Source organism: Anomaloglossus baeobatrachus, chromosome 7 (assembly GCF_048569485.1).
Source record: "Anomaloglossus baeobatrachus isolate aAnoBae1 chromosome 7, aAnoBae1.hap1, whole genome shotgun sequence".
Lineage (NCBI taxonomy): Eukaryota > Metazoa > Chordata > Amphibia > Anura > Aromobatidae > Anomaloglossus > Anomaloglossus baeobatrachus.
In genome coordinates, this window is record NC_134359.1 from 60,242,722 (window position 1) to 60,266,429 (window position 23,708).

Sequence of the window (23,708 nt, forward strand, 5' to 3'; positions counted from 1 at the left end):
CAGATGCGGTACTGCATCGATGCATCACCTGATTCAATACTGCAAGGGAAAGGAGGAACAACAAATCCACCAAGGTTCTATGTAGCGGTGCTCACCAAGAAGGAGCCAGTGCAGCGGAGATCAACGAGAGAAAAGATGAAATCGTGGCACAGGCAACTGCATAAAAGTACTTTATTGTAGATACATAAAAGGTGAGCAGGTCCGAGACCAGATGCTGGCACTCCAGAGGACGACAGCAGTTTTGCTTTGCTGTGCATTAACGGGTCCTTGAAACACCTTTTATGTATCTACAATCAAGTAAGAACTCGTATGCAGTAGCGTGTGCCACAATTCTCTCGATCTTCTCTCTCGTTGATCTTCGTTGGATCATCGCTAGCTACAGTCTTTTCACACTCTTTTTGTAGAGTCCTTTGGAGGAAGTGTATAATTGGCATAAAGTAGAATTCATTGCCCGTAGAGTCCCATTGTAAAAAAGACCCATACCACACCGTATACCTTTTTCTGCTGGATGCATCTACAGGCAATAGCAAAGTTTGCTGTGCTTTTCCCTTCAGCAAAAACAGATATACCCAAAGTATACCAGCCAAACAGAGGCCAAGAGCCAAACCAAGACTCATCAAAACTCTATGTATATACATAGTGTCATGACTGTAGTTTGACTCTGACGGAGTTACGTCAGGTGGGAGGGGTCTGTTCTTTTGTGCCTCGTTCCAGGACTCATGCCGCTTAATTATGTTGTGGAGACCTATCGAACACTGCCAGTAATGGTTCCTGCTCTGCAGCATGCGCAACTGGTTCTGATCTGTCCCGCTACCCAGCTTACCTCTCCCTGATCTCCGTTTCCCTTGTACTGTTTGTCTGCCCTGTCTCCCAGACCCCGATCCCGTTCTGTGTCCCAGGCCCTTCCCCCTCTTTTGTACTTACTTGGTCTCCCGGCCTCTGACCCTGGTAACGTTTCCTGACCACGGCTCTGCTTCCCCTTTTTGGTTTCTGACATGACCTCTTGGCTTCTGACCCTCATACTTCCACCTGTTTATGGTTTGCTCACTCCATTGTGCAGACGTGACTTCCTGTTTAAGACTTAGGGGGGCTTTACGCGTTGCGACATTGCTTCCGGAATATCGTCGGGGTCACATCGTTAGTGATGCACATCAGGCACCGATAGCGACATCGCAACGTGTAAATCCTAGGTGCGACGATAAACAATCGCAAAAGCGTCGAAAATCGGTGATCTGTGTAGCGTCGTTCATTTTCATAATGTCGGGTCGACCGCAGGTACGATGTTGTTTGTCGCTCCTGCAGATCCACACATCGCTGTGTGTAAACCCGCAGGAGCGACAAACATCTCTTTATCTGCATCCCGACAGCAATGCGGAAGGGAGAAGGTGGGCGGAATGTTATGTCCCGCTCATCTCCGCCCCTCCGTTTCTATTGGCCGGCCGATTAGTGACGTCGCGGTGACGCCACTGTGACACCGAACGCACCTTCCCCTTGAGGGAGGGATTGTTCGGCAGTCACAGCAACATCGCTGAGCAGGTATGTGCGTGTGAAGCTGCCGTAGCGATAATGTTTGCTACGGCAGCAATCACCACATATCGCATGTGCGACGGGGACGGGTGCTATCGCGCTGGACATCCCTAGCAATTGCTAGCGATGTCGCAACCTGTAAAGCCCGCCTAAAGGCTACTTTACACGCTGCGATATCGGTCCCGATATCGCTAGCGTGGATTCCCGCCCCCATCTGTTGTGCGACACGGGCAAATCGCTGCCCGAGCCGCACAACATCGCGCAGACCCGTCACACATACTTACCTGCCCGGCGACGTCACTGTGACCGGCGAACCGCCTCCTTTCTAAGGGGGCGGTCCGTTCGGCGTCACAGCGACGTCCCTGAGCGGCCGCCCAATAGAAGCGGAGGGGCGGAGATGAGTGGCCGGAACATCCCGTCCACCTCCTTCCTTCCTCATAGCGGCCGGGAGGCAGGTAAGGAGAGGTTCCTCGTTCCTGCGGCGTCACACATAGTGATGTGTGCTGCCGCAGGAGCGACGAACTACATCGTTACTGCTGCAGCAACGATAATCGAGAATGGACCCCCATGTCACCGATGAGCGATTTTGCACGTTTTTGCAACGATGCAAAATCGCTCATCGGTGTCACACGCAGCAACATCGCTAATGCGGCCGGATGTGCGTCACAAATTCCGTGACCCCAACGACTCCAGTTAGCGATGTCGCAGCGTGTAAAGCCCCCTTTAGGCTTTCTGACTACACTTTCACTGGTGCGTGTGCCCCCTTGTGGGCTTTAGTCTAACTGCTCTTTGGAGTTCTATCTCCATTCTGCTTCTGCGCCCCCTGGTAGAAGCCTGACACATAGGTTGAGAGAAAAAAGGGATCAAAATGAAAATGAGCCGTCAGCCAGCTCAATTCACACATACTACGGTCAGGTGTCTACATGGGAAGGGGGAGATACAAGATTTAGCTTTTTTTTTGTTTTAAACTGCTTTTTTTATACCAAATTTCAAATTCTTCAGCTGTTGATGAATCTTGGGCAAAATTAAAGATCTTTTTTTTTTTGTATTTTGCCTTTTTACCTTATTTGCAATTTTTTACACCAAAAAATTCACAAAGTCCTTTAAAATGTCTCACAATAGTCTACAAAGTACACAAAAACCAAATTAGGCACATTTTGTATTCCACGAAGATACTAAAGTAGAATTGCGCAAAATGGGGAACCAAATAAAAAAAATGATGAAACCAAGAAAATTATCTTAAAAAAAGGTTAAATAGGTAATGAATAAGACACAAACATAAATTCTCTATTACAAAAGAACCATTTCCACTCCAGCAACAAGGCAGAAAGCCAACAATGATAGGGGCTATAATGCTTTCCTGTGCTTGACACAAACCCGAAGAGGACCTTGATGGGACCAGAGCTTGTATCTTAAGATTGGGACACACTTAAGGCAAAAAAATGTATTAGTAAACTGCATGAATTACTAAGTTAATATTTTTTTGCTCCAAAGCTGTGTCCGTGTTAGGCCATGTGCACACGCTGCGGATTTACCGTGGATTTTACCTCAGATTTGCTGCGTATTTGCTGCAGAAAATGTTTCGAAAATTTCTGCAGTCATTCCCCATCAAAACCTATGGGTATAAAAAACTGCTGTGCGCACACTGCGTTTCTTTATACCCGCGGATTTTCCGCTGCGGAATTAATGAACATGTCACTTCTTTTCCGCAGGTACCTGCAGTTTTTGCCATAGATAATGCAGTAAAAAAAACGCAGGTACCAACCCGCGGAAAAATTGCGACAATACCACGGCAAAACCGTGACAAACTGTGGCAATACCGCAGGTGCGCTATTACCACGGTTTTTGCCGCAGGTGCGGTATTCTGCCACAGGGTGCGGATTTTTCTTCAGAAAAATCCATTTTCTAGTGTACACATAGCCTAAAGGGGGCTTTACACGCTACGACATCGCTAATGCGAACTTGGGGTCACGGAATTGGTGACGCACATCCGGCCGCATTAGCGATGCCGTTGCGTGTGACACTGATGAGCGATTTTGCATCGTTGCAAAAACGTGCAAAGTCGCTCATCGGTGACATGGGGGTCCATTCTCAAAAATCGTTACTGCAGCAGTAACGAGGTTGTTCCTCGTTCCTGCGGCAGCACATCGCTCCGTGTGACACCGCAGGAACGAGGAACCTCTCCTTACCTGCCTCCCGGCCGCTATGCGGAAGGAAGGAGGTGGGCGGGATGTTATGTCCCGCTCAGCTCCGCCCCTCCGCTGCTATTAGGCGGCCGCTCAGTGACGTCGCTGTGACGCCGCACGGACCGCCCCCTTAGTAAGGAGGCGGTTCGACGGTCACAGCGACGTCGCTAGGAAGGTAAGTATGTGTGACGGGTCTAGGCGATGTTGTGCGCCACGGGCAGTGATTTTCCCGTGTCGCGCAACAGATGGGGGCGGGTTCCCACACTAGCGATATCGGGACCGATATCGCAGTGTGTAAGGCCCGCTTTAGTGTACTGTAGTGTCAGTGTGTTAGTATACTCACCACTTGCTGTGTTCTTCGATACCTAGCACCGCTCCACTCCTGATTTTAGTCTGACAGCAGTTCAGACTCTTTGGATCACGCTGCGCTCTGTGTTACCCACAAGTGGCTTTTACAATGTAAGTCTATGGAGCATCAGAATTAGGCTTTACAGATACATTGTAAAAGAGACTTCCAGCTCCTGAATAGAGCGCAGTGTCTGAAGATTGTGACCTCACTGAGAAGAGGAAAGGTACTGGATACCGTAGAAGACCGGTGAGTATATTAACACACTGACACTACAATACCATTTACACAAGTATAGTGGGAAAAAATTAATGGGAGGCTTCGTAAAGCACATATACTTGCAAATCTTTTGAGCTGAACAACTCCTGTAAAACAACCTTCCACTGTTTTTGAAAATGTATTTCTCCACTGGAGTGTTGCTTTAAATCTAAGGCCCCTGCCCCTAGTCTTATGATCACCCTCTGGTGTTTTTACCTTTTTTCGGCGTCACTCTTGCCTCGTTGCTCCATCTTATGAACGTAACTCCAAACACAACTCAATACAATAACCAGCAGGACTGGGACACAACAGCACACAGACCAACACTGCAATAAACTATAGTCAGCATGGGAAGACAGATTCCACCATCCTAAAAAGGCAGGGAGCAAATGTGATGGGTTTCTAACAACATGTGATCCCAGAAGGCTAGCAGAGGTTAACTCTTGCTACCCTGACCATGAATGAGCACACAGCTGGTCTATGCCGGAGCCTGCCTGCGTAGCTCAGAAACCATAGCGTGGGGTGTCAGAATCTGTAGTGTGAATAGCGTCTGATTCCGCATGACAATTGGTAAGTTTTGAGCCAAACTCTCTGTGACAACAACAATCTTTCTTTGACCTTCTGAAATCAGTGCTGTGACCAATGTATGCAGAGGTGTAAAAAAAGCACCTTTTGGATGTTTTTGTATAAAATAGCGGCATACATATAGGTACACAGGGTCTCATGATGCCGAATTACGGCTTCACACAACTTTACACGTTAAAACAGTCGAGTGCACGCGCCGTAAAATTGATTGAGAGATTGAAGGCAATTGCAGTAACTATGTTACAGTCGTGGGACGTTGCACAGAGCTGTTTTTGGCTAAATAAAGCGTCTTTGCCAATTTCCATTTCCCGCAGAGTGAGATGTGTTTTCAGAGTTTTATTGTTAAAAAAAAAAAAAGTGACATTTACAAGTTGCAGTGTTTTCATATCCAGCATCTGCAGTCCATGAGCCGCCGTCCTGCACATATATTGGGGTTGACAGATTGCTGCGGGATTACGTTAACTGTTATCATGGCAGTGTGTGTACTTTGGGAAGAGCGTAGATGTGTGCAGCACGAAGAGGCTCAGAGGCTCCTGGCATGTTCTTGTAAATATAACTAAAAAAGGCAGCCTGGGACAAAAGAGATCTAAGAGGTCCCCCTCCTCCTCCTCCTGAGGATTGTACATGTCTTCTTCATTGTGGAAGGTGGATTCCCAGCTGTAATGTAAGAAAAAACATCTGTACAAAAGGCGCAATTGTTCTGCGTACTGAAGAAGGCAGATATTATAAGTAAATTGAAAATCAGCATTAATGTAAAAGATAATTCAAAGGGCTGAAATTTCAGCAAGAAATATTTATGTGGGGGAAAATAGCAAAAGCCATCTATCAGATCTTTAAAGAGGTGGTCCACTACTCGGCCTTAGTGGCCACATCGCTGTAAAACTCATAGGGAAGGCTTTTCTCAAATACCTTATGTAGTACATTCTGCCTCTGAGTGGCGCTATTGCTCTCCACTCATCCCCATCAAATGACCCCTGGGCTCCGTGACCTCTGAGATCCACTGATGTCACGTCAACTTCCAGTTGACCCGACATCACCGAGGCCGGCCCTAGTGTCCCTGAGTGACTGGGCTGTGGGCGGAGTTTCACAGGCAAGTAAAGTTTGTGAAATGCACTGTTATTTGATTGATAGCAGCTACAAAATATCTAATATGTGGGTCAGGTTTTGCTACTTATTCCCTCCCCTGTTTGCCTGCCTGTGCTTCTTCCCTCCTGTCTCTTATTACAGGGGGAGGAAGGACAATGGGGAAGAAGGACAGGCAGGCAGATGGGGGCGGGAATAACTAGCTAAACCCGACCCACCAATTAGATATTCTGCAGCACCTATCAATCAAGTAGCAGTGCATTTCACACACTCCATTCTCAAGGGGGACAAAAGGAACTCTTTAGATTTTAATTTGGTGGGAGCTGATAAATAGTTACCTTTATATCTATGTTGTAAAACAAACACAGATGTAGAGCAGCATCCCTCCCGGGGCATGGTAAAACGGCTTTTTTTTTAATTATATATATATATATATATATATATATATAGTAACTCCTTAACTTTAAAGGCAGGTCAAGTAAGGTCACTGGGAATAATCCTGAATCCAAACTATAATTATGCAACGTTTTGTAGACCTAACAAGGCCACCATATTCAGTAAAGATAATCAGGGCTCTATAGAACGATGTTGTAAGTAACCAGAATAGAAATACGGTATGTCATTCTGGGCCAAGAAGTACATTCTCACTAGTTATTTCTACGACTGTTTATAAAACCTTTGTCTCAAGAAGCCGACACGTGATGTTATTCAAGGCTATAATATCAATATCACAAACGATTGCATTTACTATGTGCTTTACTGGTGAATTTTCCTTGGGAACCGAAATGTACTCTGACAAGCAAAAGGGTAACAATGTTTTGAAGTTTTGATTTCAGGCTTCATATCTCACCATCCAATATAGCTTTGAGCGTGAGATGACCTTCATTTTATAGACAATCATCTTGACTATCTCATACATAAATTTTACTTGCATCTATTTAGTATATAATTAGTTATGCAGATTCTTGTCATGTCATTTAATTGTTACTGTTTTGCCCCTAAAAAAATCTATATTTTTATTATCTTGTTAGTATTTTGTAAAGCTAGGTTTAGCTATAAGGACTGCCTGAATCCCTCTGGGCATGCTCTCCATCAGATTCAAGCATGTCTTGACCAAAATCTGACTCAGGTCTCTTCTACACGTTCCCATTCTTGGTGAATACTGGTTATGTATACAGCTTTATCTTCAACTCTACCCACAAGTGTTCAATTGGGTTGAGCTCTGGAGACTTTGAGGGCCAATCCAGCTCCTCTACTTCATTAATAAAATAATATTTAGTCACTTATATAGCGCCATTAATTCCATAGCGCTTTACATACATCAGAAACACTGTCCCCATTGGGGCTCACAATCTAAATTCCCTATCTGTATGTCTTTGGTGTGTGTAAGGAAACCGGAATAAACCCAGGAAGAACATACAAACTCCTTGCAGAGGTTGTCCTTGGTGGGATTTGAATTCAGGACCCCAACGCTGCAAGACTGCAGTGCTAACCACTGAGCCACTGTGTTGCCCATTGTCATTCCTGCTTCATTGTCATTGAACTATTTCTTTGTCAACCTCAACAAATGCTTGAGGTCGTTGTCCTGCTGGAACACTATGCCGTCTGTTTCATACCCATAGTATTTGAGTGTATAAAGTAACCTGTAGGATATTCACATGTAACTCAGCACTGAGACCACCATTGTCTAGTTTCAAATGGTCTTGTAATTACTTTCTATAGGTTCTATTAGGATACGTTCACACGTGTTTTTGTTTGGTGATCTCAATAGAATCGCCACATTTTTACTGCAATTTTTCAAAATCTCATCAAAACAATGCATTTCTGTTCTGATTGCAACAAAAAATGCAATGACGCCTCAACGTGTGTATCCAGCCTTAGAGTGCATGCATATACAACAGATCACTATTTCCTAAGCTATGGTAAAGTGCCACCTCTTGTATTCAGTGCAATGTCTATGTGTAGGAAGGTAGGGACGTCGGGCCCAGGGGCCTCTGCAGTGCAACACCAGAAAGAGTCTGTGTGTGTGGATCACTTTAGGCGGAGTGTACAACTCTTACTGTTCTCTTCAGGGTGGTGTCCATCACCCCGTAGCCAGTCCCTGTCGTAGACGCAGTAGTGAAACACTTGACACTGGAGTTCCTTGAACAGTTTATTTTCTTTCTCACCGATATGACAGACATGCCCTCACTCCTACGGTTATGGTTCTGTTTTCTCTAGGGTACTCCCTCTCCACTTATCCCACTATCTTGGACCTCTCGTCCATAAGCTGCTTGTCCTGTGCCTCCATTCCTCCACTCTAGTCTCACCGCTGTCCGCTTCTCTGCCCTGATGACTCTCTAGTTGTTCGACTCTCTAAGCCCGTCGAAGTGAGTCGTAGGCTCTGGACCTTATGAGGATACCTTCGGGTTCCCTGACCGGCCCTTACTGAATGCTGTATCTTTAGTCCTCGGACCCTCATGCAGAACTGACTCCTCACCAGGCCTGTCTCTCTAACCAACCCACTGGCCATTTGTCCTTCCTCCCCTCCTGATTCATAACCCCCTCCAAACTAGGAAGTCACCGACACTGTTTATATCTACTGAATCCTACATCTGAATAATACATGGCTCTATACATTGCTAATACATTTGCAGCACATTAAAGATTACATAAACATATTCTTTACATTATTGGGCCTCAATGCTAGTTGGCGCCAGTTGCTATACAGTCCTGACTACATCAAGGAACCAAATTTGCCAGCAGCAGTACATCTTCTCACATATATTATAATATTCAACAACATTCACAATCCACTTAGTATAAAACTCACTCTTTGCAATACAGGGGGACAGATTAATAGTATACGGGTGGGGGTAAACGCTATCACCTCCTACATATGTGCAGTTTGGGATCATTATACTCTGCTCAGTCTTCTGGGGAACTGTAGTCTGTATTAGTATTTCATTTATGTTCATTAAGCACAAGTTGCATATATCCAAATATCCAAAAAGGACATAATTCAGTGGGTCTACTGGAGCCACTAGCTATCCCATGGCGGGTCCCAAAACTCTTTCAGAGGGAATATACTGTATGTGTATATATATATATATATATATATATATAAAAATATATATACATATATATATATATATATATATATATATATATATAAAATGTGTGTGTGTATATATATATATATATATATATATATATATAAAAATATATATATATATATATATATATATATATATATATATAATGTGTGTGTGTGTATATTTATATATATATATATATATATATATATATACGTATGTACTGTAAAGACCAAAAGTTTGGACACAACTTCTCATTCAAAGAGTTTTCTTTATTTTCAGGACTCTGAAAATTGTAGATTCACATTGAAGGCATCAAAACTATGAATTAACACATGTGGAATTAAATACTTAAAGTGTGAAACAACTGAAAATATGTCTTATATTCTAGGTTCTTCAAAGTAGCCACCTTTTGCTTTCATTACTGCTTTGCACACTCTTGGCATTCTCTTGATGAGCTTCAAGAGGTAGTCACCGGAAATGGTTTTCCAACAGTCTTGAAGATCCCAGAGATGCTTAGCACTTGTTGGCCCTTTTGCCTTCACTCTGCGATCCAGCTCACCCCAAACCATCTCGATTGGGTTCAGGTCTGGTGACTGTGGAGGCCAGGTCATCTGGTGTAGCACCCCATCACTCTCCTTCTTATTCAAGTAGCCCTTACACAGCATGGAGGTGTGTTTGGGGTCATTGTTATGTTGAAAAATAAATGATGGTCTAACTAAACGCCAAACAGATGGAATAGCATGCCGCTGCAAGATGCTGTGGTAGGCATGCTGGTTCTGTATGCCTTCAATTTTGAATAAATCCCCAACAGTGTCACCAGCAAAGCACCCCCACACCATCACACCTCCTCCTCCATGCTTCACGGTGGGAACCAGGCATGTAGAGTCCATCCGTTCACATTTTCTGTGTCGCACAAAGACACGATGGTTGGATCTATAGATCTCAAATTTGGACTCTTCAGACCAAAGCACAGATTTACACTGGTCTAATGGCCATTCCTTGTGTTCTTTAGCCCAAACAAGTCTCTTCTGCTTGTTGCCTGTCCTTAGCAGTGGTTTCCTAGCAGCTATTTTACCATGAAGGCCTGCTGCACAAAGTCTCCTCTTAACAGTTGTTCTAGAGATGTGTCTGCTGCTAGAAGTCTGTGTGGCATTGACCTGGTCTCTAATCTGAGCTGCTGTTAACCTGCGATTTCTGAGGCTGGTGACTCAAATAAACTTATCTTCCACAGCAGAGGTGACTCTTGGTCTTCCTTTCCTGGGGTGGTCCTCTTTGTAGTGTTTGATGGTTTTTGCCACTGCACTTGTTGACACTTTCAAAGTTTTCCCAATTTTTCGGACTGACTGACCTTCATTTCTTTAAGTAATGATGGCCACTCATTTTTCTTTACTTAGCTGTTTTTTTCTTGCCATAATACAAATGCTAACAGTCTATTCAGTAGGACTATCAGCTGTGTATCCACCAGACTTCTGCGCAACACAACTGATGGTCCCAACCCCATTTATAAGGCAAGAAATCCCACTTATTAAACCTGACAGGGCACACCTGTGAAGTGAGAACCATTTCCGGTGACTACATCTTGAAGCTCATCAAGAGAATGCCAAGAGTGTGCAAAGCAGTAATCAAAGCAAAAGGTGGCTACTTTGAAGAACCTAGAATATAAGACATATTTTCAGTTGTTTCACACTTTTTTGTTAAGTATTTCATTCCACATGTGTTAATTCATAGTTTTGATGTCTTCAATGTGAATCTACAATTTTCAAAGTCATGAAAATAAAGAAAACTCTTTGAATGAGAAGTTGTGTCCAAACTTTTGGTCTGTACTGTATATATATATATATATATATATATATATATATATATATATATATATATATATATAGATATATACACAGATATTAATTTATTGCTTTTATAAACAGATGGCTAAATAAAAAACAAAAAATAAAGACGAAAATCATTGTGTAATTAAATGGAATCTGTCAGCAGGATTTCACCCCTCAAAATATTTATATGTACTTTATTATTATTATTATTTATTATTATAACGCCATTAATTCCATGGCGCGTTACATATGAAAAGGAACACATACAATAATCATGAACAATACAAGACACAGACTGGTACATGAGGAGAGAGGACCCTGACCACGAGGGCTCACGGTTTAATAATGTAAATTTTTGAAAGACAAGTCCGGAAATACTTTTACATCTTTTCATCCTTTACTGAGAAATCAGCATTTAATTGATCCGCATACAGTTATGGTAAATCTGAAGCCTCTGTCACTCCAGTTCTATTCCCGTCCAGTGCTGGATCATCATGTTTGACTGATGGCGGCTCCTTTGCCTGAAGTCATACAACATAGAGGTTATTGGTGAAGTAGGAGGACTCGGCGCTGGGTTGGGAATAGAGCTGTAGTGACAGAGGTTTGAAATATATAAATAGTTCCTCAGTCTCATTTGCATATCAATTCAAATGCTAATTTCTCAGTAAAGAAAGAATGGACAGGCCATGTAAAGGTATGACTAAACTTGTCTTTGTTAGAGATATATGAGCATATAAATAGTTTGGGGTGTGAAAACCTGGTGATAGATTCCTTTTAAAGTGGATAGCCAGGACTTTTTTTTACAATGTGTCTGAGCACTAACATGCAGATAGTCTCTAACTACCTACCTATTGTCCTCGGCGCCGATATCTGCCGGCACAGAGAGGTTATAGATCCTTCCTGTTGGCAATTCAGCGGCTTCTTTTCCCCTCTGCTACGTAGTTGGGGCATGATTGCCAACGTCATGCTAATTGACAGCCGGCTTCCCGCTGCCTAACTGCGGGGAGCTGGCTGTCCATCAGCATGGCGCGCTCAGGTTTGCCCCTTTTACAGAGCAGTCCAGAAGAAAGAGAGCTGCTCTGTTGACCTTGGAGCAGCTGAAACACTGCCTTTGTTAGCAACTACAGTACTTGCCTATTATATTTTAGGCCCATAGAAAAGAAAATCCTCTTTAAGAACCAAACCAGATCCTTATAGGGTTATACAAAGCTCCACTTTAGACTAACGTAGACCATATTCTCTGTACCATACATATATCTTCATTACCTTTTTTATTTTAGTTCTGCATTGTAAAAATAGGAAATTTACATGGAAAGCATCAGCAAATAGTCTATCTGCTCCTGATAGATCTTATTATGTTTTATAAACATCTAATTAGCATTAACAAATTATACTTAGATATTTTACAATAAACAGTATATAATGGCCCATAGCAAGCAATCAGATTCCTGCTCACATTCTCTTTTGCGTGGTGTGATGCATGAGCTGTGCTGTGTGCTATCATACGCTAACCATCCTTCTGCTCCCTTTACTGAAATACTGAATGACGAACTGCAGCTGCATCTCCCTCCTCCCTCCCTCCTGCCAACTATTACTCTTACACACTAGATAGATATTTTTTTATTTTTTTTTTAGAAACTGAGGAGGTTTACAGACAGCCTACAAAGTAGAGATGTCTGGGGTTATGACATGTCAGTAAATGATAAATAGCCGAGACAAACATTATTTTGGAGAGCTATTAAAAGAAAGAGATCATGACACAGTCATCTGGTATAAACGTAAGTTCCATTCCTGGAAGCATACCTCATTCGCAGGAGAAAATGGCTCCTGTCCTGAGCTTCATTACGTAAGCCAAGAAAAGTCATTTTCTAATTGAAAGCAATGCATCCTTGTGTTTCTGGTACAAGATTACTGAACGCCTCCTTCCCGGACATGCGCGGTGTGTCACAGCTAATGGTGCGAATGAGCCAGAATGTTCATGTGTGTGACTATATTGTGCAATGAGCGCAGCATCGGGCTATGGCGTGCCTGACATTCCAGATCAGCTATGTGAGCTGACAGTGGAAAGTGTGCTTTCCAGTCTTCAGCTCTTAACTGTAGAAGATCTCTTGGCACACCAGGACCCTGCACACTTGTGCCCTACGTGCGCGGAGACATTACTTTAATTACTTTGTGATGTGTCCCCTGGGATAGGACTCTCAGAATCTTCCCTTGCAACCACTAGAACAAGATTTAACTGTAAGTCTATTGCTTTGTCCTTATTTTTGTTCGTATTACTCCTATTTTATTATTTTTGTGCCAGGAAAGTAGAGTTGTTACTAGTGATGAGCGAGCACTACCATGCTCGGGTGCTCGATACTCGTAACTAGTCATGATTGGGCACTACCATGCTTGGGTGCTTGATACTCGTAACTAGTGATGGGTGGACACTACCATGCTCAGGTGCTCAGTATTCATAACTAGTGATGAGCGAGCACTACCATGCTCGGGTGCTCGATACACGTAACTAATGATGAGCGAGCACTTGAATGCTCGGGTGCTTGGCACTTATAACTAGTGATGAGCGAGCACTACCATGCTCGGGTGCTTGCTACTCGTAACTAGTGATGGGTGGACACTACCATGCTTGGCCGCTCGGTACTCGTAACTAGTGATGAGCAAGCACTACCATGCTTGGGTGCTTATAACTAGTGATGAGCGAGCACTACCATGCTCGGGTGCTTGGTACTCGTAATTAGTAATGAGTGGGCACTACCATGCTCAGGTGCTCGGTACTCATAGTTAGTGATGAGTGGGCACTACCATGCTTGAGTACTCGATACTTGTAATTAGTGATGAGCAAGCACTACCATGCTCGGGTGCTCAGTACTTGTAACTAGTGATGAGCGGGCACTACCATGCTCGGGTGTTTGGTACTCGTAACTAGTGATGAGCGAGCACTACCATGCTCGGGTGCTCGGTACTCGTAACTAGTGATGAGTGAGCACTACCGTGCTCGGGTGCTTGGGACACGTAACTAGTGATGAACGAGCACTACCATGTTCGGGTACTCGGTATTCGTAACTAGTGATGATGAGTGAGCACTACCATGCTCGGGTGTTTGGTACTCGTAACTAGTGATGAGTTAGCACTACCATGCTCAGGTACTCGGTATTCGTAACTAGTGATGAGTGAGCACTACCATGCTCAGGTATTCGTAACTAGTGATGAGTGAGCACTACCGTGCTCGGGTTCTCGGGACTCGTAACTAGTGATGAGTGAGCACTACCGTGCTCGGGTTCTCGGGACTCGTAACTAGTGATGAGTGAGCACTTTCATGCTTGGGTGCTTGGTACTCATAATCAGCAGTTGGATGCTCAGATGGGCACATCTCGAGTTCCTGAGTACAGTGTATAATGGAAGTCAATGTTCGACTTCTCCATGGTAGTGCTCACTCATCGCTATTACCAATTAGCTTCACTGCTGTGTAGTAACATGGTTAATATGTACCTGGTGGTCAGCACATAGGGCTACATTGATGAAGACTTGTGTATCTCAGTTCTAAGTCATCCTAAAGTATTAACATAGTCTATAAGATAGAAGTTGTGAAAAAGGTGTTTGTACAACTCTATCCAACTCTTCATTGGGAAATTCCCAGAATCACCGTATGGTAATAGTGGCCATCAGGTAGCACTTATGAGTAGGTAGCACCACCGGATCAAACTATAGGAGAATTTATTGACTATGTGTTTCAAGAGTGGACTGCTCTCTTCGTCAGGTCCACTATTGAAATGCATTGTCAATAAATTCTCCTGTGGCTTGATCCATTGGCACTACCTACTCATTGTTGCTATCTTGACTTTGACTAAATTATTAGTGCATACTTGCTGGAGTACACAGTATAGGTATCGTTCCCTGACATGTTTTATTTGCTGCTTTTTTGTTTTCTGCTTAATAGGGGTAATCCGAACATTGAAAGTTGTATCCTATCCATAAGATAGGTGATTACTTTTTGATCTAGGTGGCCATCCAATGCTGGGACTCCCACTGATCCTGAGAATGGGGCTCTGAAGTGCTCTGTTAGAATGAAGTTCTGCTAACGATCAATTCATTCTCTAAGGCCCGTTGTGTTCCTCTCACAGTCCCATAGTGCAGATTTACAATTCCAGCTACTGCTCCATTCCATTGGGCTTTTTCAGAGCTGTGTTCACAGGAATTGTGAAGGACCCAATAGTGAGACCCTCACCGATCATAATCTTGACAGATGACAACTTTCAGGGTTGGAATAACTTTATCGCAAATGTCATCGCTCTTAGCATCTATTTACACAGGACCATGAGCTGCTGAGAATAATGATCTTTTGTGTGTTTTTCTATTTGTTTGTCAGGTGATCATTAGCTGGTGTATACTGCACAATTATGGTTAAACAACTGTTTGGTGACCGTGGGTGTCAGGAGAAATAGCTGTTTGCCAAACAAACCTGTGTCTTATAGCTACTAAGAGGGTTATTCCCATCTTTAGAAGTAATCACTATTCCATAGGATAGGTGAAGACTTGCTGATCACTTGGAGTCCAACACGTGGGACCCCCATAGATCTTGTGTCCCATCTGAATTGAGCTTTGGACGGACATGTAGGTCCACCCCTTTTCCTTCTGTGTGGGACTGCTGAATATTGCCAAATACAGCACTCAGCTTTTTCCAGCTGTCCCATAAAGAATGAATGGAGTGGTCTGCAGAGCTCTATACTCAGGATCACTGGGGGTCCCAATGGTTGGACCTTCACTGATCAGCGAGCAGTCAACTATCCCACAGATAGATAACTTCTAAAGATGGAAATAATCCTGCAAGCTGCATGTTCATCGTTAGAATGAAGACCTGGGACATCTCAATATTAGGTCATTAGATGGTTCTTCTCATCGTTTCATCACAATGAATGCGCCCGATATCATCCATTTTATTGTAAAATGCTAATTGGAGAATTGCATGGGAACATATGTTATATGTGTCTAAGTTACAGTAACTGAGCCAGAGGAGAGAAGTAACACAGTCATGTATGAAGAAGGAACGGGACTAAAGGAAGTGTAATGGATACTGTCACTAAAGTAGGGACATCACATCTTGAAAATGAGAATACAAAAAAAAAACGTTTCTTATATGGCTATTTCAAAAAGAACAAACAAATTAATTTTGGAACAAATCAAGCCAGACATGTCAATCAAAGCAAGGATCCCCAAGCTCCGACATGTCTACTTTGGACACATCATACAAAGAAAGCAATCACTGGAGAAGGACGTCATAGTTGGAAGAATAGATGGAACAAGGCGAAGAGGAAGACCAGCAACCTGATGGCTTGATACTGTCAAGCTAATGGCAAAGATGACCCTGGTAGACCTATCTAGTCTGAGAAGACCCTGGTGGACTTATCTAGGCAGCACAAGATCAATCTTCCTATAGAGCATTCATCCATCAAGTCGCCATTGCTCGAGATCGAGCTGAAAGCCGTAACAGAAAAAGGTGCTTAGTTTTGGTTTCCTGGTGCATCCCCTAATTCAGGAAACTTTCAAGAGGAAAAAAAACAAAGTAATGAGAAGACTATTCAAACAAATAACTGGTTTGAAATGTTATATCTCAAGTCTGGTTAATGACATAAATAATATATAAGGCACTTGGATAACATTTTATTATCTTCTGTTGCTCAGATGTTTTTTAGCGTGGCTTCATTAGTGCATGGTCAGAGACTACAGCATCGCATCCAGGGCCTACAGGACTCCAGAGCAGTGTGAACTGAATCTCGTCTCTTCAGAGGCTCTGGACGCTGCTTTCTTTTTTTCTGCCCTTTAGGGTACTTTCACACATCCGGATTTTTGCTCTGCGGCACAATACGGCGTTCTGCAGAAAAACCGCAACCGGCTTTTGTAACGCCGGTTGCGTTTTTTTTTTGCATAGACTTACATTAGTGCCGTATTGTGCCGCAGGGGCTTGCGTTCGGTACGGTTTTTGCCGCATGCGGCAGATTTAGCCGATGCCGCGGCCGGACCGAACGTTCCCTGCAACGTTTTTTGCTCCGGCAAAAAACACTGCATCGCGCCGCAACCGGCCGCTGCGGCGCATTTTTCAATGCATACCTATGGAGGCCGGATGCGGCGCGATGCGGAAAAAACCGCATCCGCTCGCCGCATGCGGTTTTTTCCACTGCGCATGCTCAGTAGCATGCCGCAACCGGAAAAAACCGGACCGGCCGCATGTAAAAACTTATGCAAAGGATGCGGTGTTTTCGCCGCATCCGTTGCATAGTTTTCACAGCCGGATTGAGCCGCAGTGCTCAAACCGGATGTGTGAAAGTAGCCTTACACTGTAGCTAGTCTTGCTCAGGTCGGCTGCACAAGCCCATCTCTGGCAGTATAGGAAGTCAATACGAAGAGCTATGATTTTCATCACAACACATATGTCTCTGTGTGTGAACATTTAGAAGGCTTATCGCTATTTTAGAGAAAAGTAAAAGTGGTCTACACTTTATTCTCTATTTACCTCCTTTTTATTTGTATTCATTCTTTCCTTTTTTCCAGCCTAATAAATTCTGTTGTTTGTCTTGCAGGTCGTATCTCAGAGCTGCTCTTCGTCATTATGAGATGTCGTCCTTAACTGCTTCGTTTGTACAAATTAAATTTAATGACTTGCAGTTTTATGAGAGCTGTGGAGGTGGAAGCTTCGGAAGTGTTTACAGAGCAAAATGGCTGTCACAGGACAAAGAGGTGGCGGTGAAGAAACTTCTGAAAATAGAGAAAGAGGTAAGAACCTGCTCCTCCATATAATTATTCCACTTACCATCAAATGGCCTTCAAAAATGTCAACTTTATCCTAAAATCTTCAGTATAATGCCTTATAAACCCATGTTTGTAAAGTCTATTTTGGTGGTTTATCTGAAGAATAATGACATGAACTTGTATGTGTCCAAATCATAGAATGTTAGAGTTGGAAGGGACCTCGAGGGTCATAGTGTCCAACCCCCTGCGAGTGCAGGTTTCACTAAACCATCTCAGGTAGATATCTGTCTAGCGTCTGAAGACTTCCATTGAAGGATAACGCACCACCTCTCGTGGCAGCCTGGTCCACTCATTGATCACCCTCACTGTCAAAAAGTTTTTTTTCTAATATCTAATCTGTGTCTTCTCCCATTCAGTTTCTTGCCATTGCTTCTCGTGTTTCAATGTGCAAATGAGAATAAGGCTACGTGCCCACGTTGCGTATTGCACTGCAGCGTAACTGCATGCGTCCTGCGTCCCCAGCACAATCTATGAAGATTGTGCATAATCCATGCATTGTTGCGTTTTAGAACGCAGCGTTTCGGCTGCTGCCAAGACGCTGCGTTCTAAAAAGCAACATGTCACTTCTTTTGAGCGTTTTGGTTGCAATGTCGGTCTCTCTCTCTGTCGGTCTCTCTCTGTCGGTCTATCTCTCTCCTCCCTCTCTCATACTCACCGATCACTGACCGAACACCGGCGCGGCGCTGAACGGCTATCACACTGCCGCGGCTTCTCCTGCTTTTGAAAATGCCGGCCGCTCATTATTCAATCTGGTATTCCCTGCTTTCCCCGCCCACCGGCGCCTATGATTGGTTGCAGTCAGATGCGCCCCCATGCTGAGTGACAGCTGTCTCAATGCAACCAATCACAGCCGCCGGTGGGTAGGTCTATGTAGTGCAGTATAATTAATAAATAATTTTAAAAAATCGACGTGCGGTCCTCCCCAATTTGGATACCAGCCAAGATAAAACCACACGGCTGAAGGCTGGTATTCTCAGGATGGGGAGCCCCATGTTATGGGGAGCCCCCCAGCTAAAAATATCAGCCAGCAGCCGCCCGGAATTGCCACATCGATTAGATGCGACAGTCCCGGGACTCTACCTGGCTCATCCAGAATTGCCTTGGTGCGGTGGCAAGCTGGGTAATAAGGAGGTAATGGCAGCCCATAGCTGCCACTAAGTCCTACGTTAATCATTGCAGGTGTCTATGAGACATCCCCAATGAATAACCTGTAAGTGAAAGTAAATAAACACATACACCCCAAAAAATCCTTTATTTGAAATAAAAGACAAAAAAACACCCTCTAAAAAACACTTTATTAAAATCCCCAAACACCCCTCCAGGTTTGGCGTAATCCTCACGAGGTCCCACGATGCATCCAGCTTTGCTACATGAAGCTGACAGAAGTGGCCATAGAACACCGCCGCTCCTGTCAGCTCCACGCAGCAACTTGAGTAAGTCGCACTGTCAGCGGAGACGTCACTCAGGTTACCCGCGGCCACAGGTCTCGGGTGGAGGACTCGAGCTGGCAGCGGGTAACCTGAGTGATGGCACTGGTGATTGCGCGGCTCACTGCAGTCACTCAGGGGATTTGCGGTCTCCGGTGAGTCCTTCACCTGTGATCGCAATTCAAGCCGCGGCACACGCACAGAGCTGCGCGATCACAATGAAGTCGGGTGAAGTTCATCTGAGTTCATTCTGATCGCGTGGCAGTGTCTCACAGCTAGCCATGCTCTTTTTGACAGTGCGGTCCCACTCGGCTCTGCTGCAAGTCTATGGGGATGCAGCAAAGCCGAGTGGGACCACACTGTCAAAAATGTGCGTTCTGGAAGCATCCAGAACGCATGAATTCAGCAGGAATTCTGCAGTTACAATGCGTCTCAGAACAGAGCTTTTCGGCTGCGTTCTGAGACGCACATGCAGTGACTTACACGCTGCGTAATAGAACGCAACGTGGGCACATAGCCTAAGCATGATTCCTCTACACTGTGACATTCCTTTAGATATTTGTAGACCGCTTTTTAAGTCTTTTCTTTTTTGCAAGCTAACCATTCCCAAATATAGCTTCCAGTCCGCTCACCATCCTCACCATCATGACAGAGTCCCAGTCTGATTACGGTGTGCACAATGTAGAAGAATGAGTGTCATTTTCAATTGAGGATCATCCACCATAACCCCACTGAGCAGAGTTGGTCTACCTATGATTTAGGACAACTTCTGCATACCATAGATATGTCAGAAGTTGTTATTAATGGGGTATGGTTACAGAAACCCTCTCCAGTTGTTAGACCAGGAGACTGTGCTCTCGTAAGCCGTGTACTCCTTTCTGAACAAACGTATTAGGTCAAAAGGCTGCATTGTCAGGATTTACTGCTTGAACACATTGCTGAAATAATTTGGTTAGTCAACTTTATTTCCATCTCAAAACAGTATAGTATTACCCTGACACCAGGGGTGGATATATCATTGGTGCAATCTGTGCCGCCCAGGGGCGTAAGAGGTAAGGTTGCCCACTCCCAACTCCAAAGCAGTGTCCGCCAGTGCCTGACATAATGGGAATCATAGAATGGTTGAGTTGGAAGAAACATCAAGGGCCATCGAGTCCAACCCCCTGTGAGTGCAGGTTTTCCTAAATCATCCCAGCTATATGTTTATTCAGCTTCCGCTTGAAGATTTCCATTGATGGAGAGCTCACTAACTCCCATGGTTGCCTGTTCCACTCCCTGACTGCCCTAACTACCTCTCGCAATAGCCTGTTCCACTCCCTGGCTGCCCTCACTACCTCCTGCGGTCGCCTGTTCCACTCCCTGACTGCCCTCACTGTCAGAAAGTTTTTTCTAATGTCTAATCTGAATCTCCTTTCTTTAAGTTTCATCCTATTGCTTCTTATACTTCCTTGTACTAATGAGAATAGGGTGGTTTCCTCTGCACTGTGACCACCTTTCAGATATTTGTAGACCGCTATTAAAGGGGTTATCCGGCTTCTTTGACATTTTTTTTTTAATTTCCCTATTGGGCTACATTGGGGCAGGTAAGTAGATAGAGACCACTTACCTGCCCTGCTGTCAGCCCCTCTCCCCCGGCTCAGAGCGGTCATGTGACCGCTCCTGCCGCGATTTTGCTGCTTCCGGTCATTTCATGTCTACATGGGCAGGGCCATGTTGACATGCAAATGTGGAACAGCTTGTCGCCTCCCTGCTGGGTGTCTACAGTGCGAGGAGTCACCGCCCCCTTCCCTGCACCCTCCCACACATTCCCCCGCACCTCCAGTAACCTCCCCCTGCACTGCTGTGGGGTCCGTGACCTGGGGGCGGGGCCTGGCGGCAGCTGCCGTGGTGTCAGCGCCAGCACCGGGCCCCCTGCCCAGGATCGCACATTCAAATGTACCGGCATCACAGATCACCGATGCTGCTACATTTGAAAGTGCTGATGAGAAGCAGCGCAGCGCAGCTTCTCATCACTGTCCCTCCCGCTGTCTGTGCTCTCTTCAGCACAGCGGTGACGTCACTACTGTGCTGAAGAGAGCACAGACAGCGCACGAACGTGCAGGAGCGGCGGGGACCGAGGACAGGTGAGTATGTACTCCACATGTGTTCCCTATGGGGATGGGGATGGGGATGGGGGGGGGGGTTGCAGAGCCATATGTGTGCGTGTGCAGAGCCATATGTGTGCGTGTGAGGTGCAGAGCCATATGTGCGCGTGTGCAGAGCCAGGTGTGTGCGTGTACGGTGCAGAGCCATGTGTGTGCGTGTGCAGAGCCATATGTGTGTGTGTGCGGTGCAGAGCCATATGTGTGCGGTGCAGAGCCATATGTGTGCATGTGCGGTACAGAGCCATATGTGTGCGTGTGCAGAGCCATGTGTGTGCGTGTGCGGTGCAGAGCCATATGTGTGCGTGTGCGGTACAGAGCCATATGTATGCTTGTGCGGTACAGAGCCATATGTGTGCGGTGCAGAGCCATATGTGTGCGTGTGCGGTGCAGAGCCATATGTGTGTGTGTGCGTGTGCAGAGCCATATGTGTGCGTGTGCGGTGCAGAGCCATATGTGTGCGTGTGCGGTGCAGAGCCATATGTATGCGTGTGCGGTACAGAGCCATATGTGTGCGGTGCAGAGCCATATGTGTGCGTGTGCGGTGCAGAGCCATATGTGTGCGTGTGCGGTGCAGAGCCATATGTGTGCGGTACAGAGCCATATGTGTGCGTGTGCGGTACAGAGCCATATGTGTGCGTGTGCGGTACAGAGCCATATGTGTGCGTGTGCGGTGCAGAGCCATATGTGTGCGTGTGCGGTACAGAGCCATATGTGTGTGTGTGCGGTGCAGAGACCGATGTGGGGCTGTTGTTTGCAATGCTGTAGTGATACCAGGTCAGGTGCTGGGGAAGAATACTGACAGGGAATGTGTGTGCAGGGGGCGGGCAGAGGGCGAGGATGGACACTGAGGCTGGGCGGTGACAGCTCTGACTGAGGTTTTGCACAGGAAGTGGTCATGTTTGCTGGATCTGAATGTAAAAAAGAAGCTGCAGAGAATAAAGGGATAATTCAAGAGGAACAAAAGTTAGAAAACAAAAAATAACAATGTAGGTGTGATTTATATGACAATACAGCACAGATAAACTCAAAAATTTTTGTTAAGCTAATGTGGGACAACTCCTTTAAGTCTCCTCTCAGCCTTCTCTTTTGCAAACTAAACATTCCTAGTTCTTTCAGCCAGTCTTCATATGACATGGTTTGCAGGCCTTCTACCATCTTGGTTGCTCTTCTCTGGACTTGCTTCAATATATTGATGTTTTTCTTGAATTGGGGTGCCCAGAACTGTACACAGTATTCCAGGGATATAGTTGCCATGCTGTAGTGCCCTCTGGTACAGTAACAGTAAAGGAACAGTAAATATGACGGCCACCAGGCTGGTGCGATTCTCTATCTGCATTACATGGGGAATATGCCGCAGCAGCAAATACACCAGGAAGCATATGTGTCACAGATAATACTGACCTTAGCACTTTGATTTCCATCCAGGGTTTCCTACCTTTACTTTGAGTCCAGTTGGGGATTGCTGAGAAGACCCCTCTTGCATTAACAGTTTTTCATTAGAAAATTGTAATATTCTGTGCTTGTGTTAGGGGCAAACTTGGCCAAAATATAAACCTGGTTGAGAACTGTGGATTGTTTTGTGTCTATCATTTTCCATAACAAAAGAAAGTTAGGCACTATTGACCTTGGTGAACACCACTGGTACTACATCATCAAGATCCTGTGTCTGCTACTGTTAGGGCCAGGTGGACGGGCAGACCCAGGAGGTGGATCCACTGGGCTGAACACCTCACCGAAGGCAAGGTGCCCGGTAGCCGAAGCACTACGGGTAGCAGGACAGTCCGTTCAGAGGAGTGGAGAAGTCCCTGGGACCACGGAGTCACTGAAGGTAGTCCGGGTGACGGAGAATTCAGCCCAAGGAAGAAGCGTGGACCAGTCGTCGTGATGGGCGTTAACGTAGTGACGTAAGAAGGAGGTCAAGATCTGATTGACTTGTTCCACTTGGCCATTCGACTGAGGATGGTAGGCTGAAGAAAAGTCCAGAGTCACTCCCAGATATTTGCAGAGAGCCCTCCAGAAGCGGGAGGTAAACTGAGTTCCTCTGTCGGACACGATGTGTGATGGAAAGCCATGCAACCGGAAGATGTGCTGTATTTAGGCGTCAGCAAGTTCCTGAGCAGAGGGCAGTCCAGCCATAGGGACGAAATGAGCCATTTTGGAGAACCGATCCACCACGACCCATATGACTGTGTGTCCGGAGGACAGGGGCAAGTCTGTAATAAAGTCCATAGCAATGTGTTGCCACGGAACGGAGGGTATAGGCAGAGGTAGAAGACGACCATATGGCAGGTGTTTGGGCGTCTTGTTCCTGGCACAAGAGGAGCAGGCTGAGACAAAAGACGCGACGTCCGTGCGAAGGGATGGCCACCAGTAGTGACGTACAATTGTACTCCATGTTTTCTTCTGACCAGCATGGCCGGCTATTTTTGAGTCATGGCCCCAGTG

The 23,708-nt window shown here is 45.2% G+C and overlaps 1 protein-coding gene across 4 annotated transcripts in view; it reads left to right on the forward strand.

Annotated features, from left to right (window-relative positions):
- Positions 1–23,708, forward strand: part of MAP3K20 (mitogen-activated protein kinase kinase kinase 20) — a 276,975-nt gene that overhangs the window by 23,507 nt on the left and 229,760 nt on the right. For 3 of the 4 annotated variants that reach the window (XM_075317342.1, XM_075317345.1, XM_075317346.1), the window contains exon 2: positions 17,464–17,656. In XM_075317342.1, the coding sequence (XP_075173457.1) occupies positions 17,498–17,656 (159 nt within the window). In that variant the 5' untranslated portion in view covers positions 17,464–17,497. Of the gene's footprint in view, positions 1–12,975; positions 13,127–17,463; positions 17,657–23,708 lie in introns of those variants that run through there. The other variant, XM_075317344.1, reaches the window with a different exon arrangement.